Source organism: Photinus pyralis, unplaced genomic scaffold (genome assembly GCF_008802855.1).
Source record: "Photinus pyralis isolate 1611_PpyrPB1 unplaced genomic scaffold, Ppyr1.3 Ppyr1.4_LG8, whole genome shotgun sequence".
In the NCBI taxonomy this organism is placed as follows: domain Eukaryota; kingdom Metazoa; phylum Arthropoda; class Insecta; order Coleoptera; family Lampyridae; genus Photinus; species Photinus pyralis.
This window is the reverse complement of record NW_022170819.1, coordinates 16,983,174-16,987,566: the sequence shown is the minus strand read 5'-3', so window position 1 is coordinate 16,987,566 and position 4,393 is coordinate 16,983,174. Positions and strand designations below refer to the sequence as shown.

Sequence of the window (4,393 nt, the reverse complement as noted above, 5' to 3'; positions counted from 1 at the left end):
GTCCACCTTTTTCTCGAGGAGGAGCTTAACGATTTCGATGTCATTTTTACTAACGGCCAGATTAAGAGGAGTGTTGTTGTCTCTGTTTCCCACGTTTTTATTTGCACCGCCTTCAATCAGCAAACGCGCCATCTCTTGGAAACCCAACCAAACAGCCGCAATGAGTGGAGTATCCTGAATTCCATTCCTAACATCCATGTCGACTTTTTTCGATATCAGCAGCTTCACCAATGCGGCGTTGTTTTTATGGACAGCCAAACTAAGTGGTGTGTTTCCGTCCTTGTTTTTCACATTCTTGTTAGCGCCACCATCAATCAAAAGAGACACTATCTCGATGTACTCATTCCATGTGGCCACAATAAGAGGTACATCCTGGATTTTGTTTGCAATCTCAGTGTCTACCTTTTTCTCGAGGAGGAGCTTAACCATTTCGATGTCATTTTTACTAACTGCCAGATTAAGAGGGGTGTTGTTGTCCCTGTTCCCGATGTTTTTATTTGCCCCGCCTTCAATCAGCAAACGCGCCATCTCTTGGAAACCCAACCAAACAGCCGCAATGAGTGGAGTATCCTGAATGCCATTCCTAACATCCATGTCGACTTGTTTCGATATCAGCAGTTTGACCAAGGCGGTGTTGTTTTTATGGACAGCCAAACTGAGTGGTGTGTTTCCGTCCTTGTTTTTCACATTCTTGTTAGCACCAGCATCAATCAAAAGAGACACTATCTCGATGTACTCATTCCACGTGGCTACAATAAGAGGAACGTCCCTGTTGGTGCTTGCAATCTCGGTGTCCACCTTTTTCTCGAGGAGGAGCTTACCCATTTCGATGTCATTTTTACTAACGGCCAGATTAAGAGGGGTGTTGTTGTCTCTGTTCCCGACGTTTTTATTTGCTCCGCCTTCAATCAGCAAACGCGCCATCTCCTTGAAACCCAACCAAACAGCCGAAATGAGTGGAGTATCCTGAATTCCATTCCTAACATCCATGTCGACTTGTTTCGATATCAGCAGTTTGACCAAGGCGGTGTTGTTTTTATGGACAGCCAAACTGAGTGGTGTGTTTCCGTCCTTGTTTTTCACATTCTTGTTAGCGCCGCCATCAATCAAAAGAGACACTATCTCGATGTACTCATTCCACGTGGCCACAATAAGAGGTACGTCCCTGTTGGTGTTTGCAATCTCGGTGTCTACCTTTTTCTCGAGGAGGAGCTTAACCATTTCGATGTCATTTTTACTAACGGCCAGATTAAGAGGAGTGTTGCTGTCTCTGTTCCCTACGTTTTTATTTGCCCCGCCTTCGATCAGCAAACGCGCCATCTCCTTGAAACCCAACCAAACAGCCGCAATGAGTGGAGTATCCTGAATGCCATTCCTAACATCCATGTCAACCTTTTTACCAATCAGAAGCGCTGACAATGCAATGTTGTTTTTGGAAACGGCCAAATGCAGCGGAGTATCGGCGTTTCGGTTTTTCACGTTCTTATTAGCGCCGCCATCAATCAAAAGAGACACTATCTCGATGTACTCATTCCACGTGGCCACAATGAGAGGAACATCCTGGTTTTTGTTTGCAATCTCAGTGTCTACTTTTTGCTCGAGGAGGAGCTTAACCATTTTGATGTCATTTTTACTAACGGCCAGATTAAGAGGAGTATTGTTGTCTCTGTTCCCGGCGCTTTTATTTGCTCCGCCTTCAATCAGCAATCGCGTCACCTCCTTGAAACCCAACCAAACGGCCGAAATGAGCGGAGTATCTTGAATGCCGTTCTTTATTTCCATGTCGACTTTATTGGCAATCAGGAGTTCGACCATTTCCGTGTCATTCCTTTGAACCGCCAAATGAAGCGGAGTATTTCCATTGCGGTCCTGTACGTTTTTATCAGCACCGCCTTCTATCAGAAGAGAAACCACTTCTAACAATCCATTAGACGACGCTTTAATAAGTGGGACTTCTTTATCTTTATTTGAAATGGTACAATCAGCCTTTTTTTCGAGAAGTAACTTGACGAGTTTGGCATCATTTTTAATTACCGCTAGAAGAAGTGGGGTATTACCATCGCGATTTTTCACATTAACGTTGGCCCCGCTGACTATCAACTGTGTGGTCACTTCTATATGGCCAAGCCACACCGCTAGGATAAGGGCAGAGTCTCCAATTCCGTTTTTAGTTTCCAAATCAGCGCCATTTTCGATTAGCATTTTTATCATTTTTGTGTCACCGTTGTGTACCACCAGATGAAGCAGGCTGTCGCCATTTTGCTTAGTTACACTTTTGTTGGCACCGGCCCCGATGAGCAATTGGGCGATTACTTGATATCCCTTTGCAACTGCAATCAGTAGGGGCACATCTTCGTCGTGGTTTTTCGCTTCCAAGTCTACTTTTTCATCAAGTAGCATTTTCACTGCTTCGATGTAATTTTTGGCTACTGCAAGGTGCAGTATGTTATTGCCATCTGAATCTGTTCCATTTATGCCCTTTGCAGAATCCATGATCAGCCGCGCAATTTCTATACAATTAGTTCTTAGGGCAAGCAATAAGGGAGTCTCACCTTGACTGTTTTCCATCATCAAATTGGCATTGCTATCCAATAGAAGTTTCACAATGGCCGCATTGTTTCTACGTATGGCTACATGAAGAGGTGTTTCATTTTTGAGATTGCTAACATTTATATCGGCTCCTTCCGTTATCAGAAGCTGGGTTATACTTAACTCTTCGTTCAAAACTGAAATGTGAATGGGTGCGTTTCCATCTGCACCTTTCACTAGAAGATCCGCTTTTTTGGATATTAAAAAGTTAACTATTTTCCAGTTTCTCTTTCGTATGGCCGTAAAAATGGGGGTTTCGTAACGGGTGCTTTCACTATTTACGTTAGCACCATTGTCTAAAAGCAACTGTAACATTTCCTCGTTGTTGTCGAAGGTCGCGCTATGAATTGGAAGAAGTCCTTCGTTGTTTGGAATGTTCAAGTCCGCCTTTTTTGAGAGGAGTAGCTTTACCACGATATAATTATTTCTGATCACGGAGGCGTGCAGTAACGTGTTCGAATCTTTATCTTTCGCATTTATATCAGTACCACAATCGAGGAGCAATGCACTTACTCCTAGATAACTACGTTCAAGTGCAATGTCTATGGGAAGCTGATTGAGCCCGTTTCGAATGTTAAGGCGAGCTCCCATGTGTATCAATATTTTGACCATTTCGTAATCATTTTTCATCACTGCCAAGTGCAAGGGGGTATTCAAATCTTTGTTTTGTAAATTTAAACTGGCGTTATGTTCGCTGAGAAGCACGGTGATGTTTAGGAAACCAAAAAGAACGGCGGTGTGGATTGGGGCATTTCCCGCCTTGTTTTTGATATCCATGCCCGATCGTTTTGCTACTAACACCTGGGCTACGTTCTCGTTATTGCCAATTACGGCTAAGTGTAATGGCGTGTTCATATTTTCATCGCCTACACTTAGTAATGCGTCATTTTCGACCAAAATTTTGACCGCTTCCACGCAGTCAATTCTTACAGCGATATGCAATGGCAGATCGTGTGCGCTATTTTGAATGTTAACCATTGCACCATTGACTATCAACCACCGTACCATATTTGCATCGCACTGATTGACAGCGCCATGCAAGAGTGTCGAGCCATTTTCGTTCTGAGCATTGATATAATTGATATTTAAATCACCACCTATGTATACATGTTATAATTTACGCAATTTATTGTAATACATACCATTGATACCAGAAACGACATTATCGTTAAATGACACAATCAATATCACCAAAACAAAGTACACTCTTGATAAATTCATTTTGAACCAGTTTGATACTAGATACAGAAAACAGAACAAGTTTGGATGCATACCAATTTATATCAAACCTACCGATATAACGGGATTTCCACATATCTTGCTAATTTGTTTCGTGAATAACGGAAAATATTACTTCCCCAATGTACGTATAGCAGAGCGTTAAACCTGAATTCGTGATTCTGTATTTATTTACGTACGTTTCATGTCAATCGTGATAGAATAAGCTAAAAAGGCCAGTGTTCAAATGCTATACCTGCGTCAATGATAAGGTTGAATAGGAAATTACTGTGTTTTTTTTTTGTATGGGTACATTTATTAGTAAGATCATGGAATATCAGGGCGCTTATGGTATTTCGAGAAATGTTTGTACAGGCCCAAAGATTACTTATCTTTGAGATTATCTGTTTGCTATTCTTAGAGACCGTGTTATCGTGTTTCCAAAAAAAATACGTTCAGTTCGTCCCTCTGTCCATCCCTACGATTATATGGCTACTATTTTTTTATAGAGCTATTTTAGCGTAGAGTTTATGCTTTCCCCCAATCGTCCGGACGCTCGCTCGCTCGATGACTTCAGGTTCATCGA

The 4,393-nt window shown here is 42.1% G+C and overlaps 1 protein-coding gene across 1 annotated transcript in view; it reads right to left on the bottom strand.

Annotated features, from left to right (window-relative positions):
* The window catches only part of LOC116179430 (serine/threonine-protein phosphatase 6 regulatory ankyrin repeat subunit B-like), a 6,424-nt gene extending 2,479 nt beyond the window's left edge, over nt 1–3,945 (bottom strand). The window contains exons 1-3 of the mRNA XM_031499222.1: nt 3,883–3,945; nt 3,732–3,827; nt 7–3,686 (exon numbers count right to left, since the gene is read on the bottom strand). Of these exons, the coding sequence (XP_031355082.1) occupies nt 7–3,686; nt 3,732–3,827; nt 3,883–3,904 (3,798 nt within the window). The 5' untranslated portion in view covers nt 3,905–3,945. The remainder of the gene's footprint in view (nt 1–6; nt 3,687–3,731; nt 3,828–3,882) is intronic.
* Between the last annotated feature and the right edge of the window lie 448 nt (nt 3,946–4,393).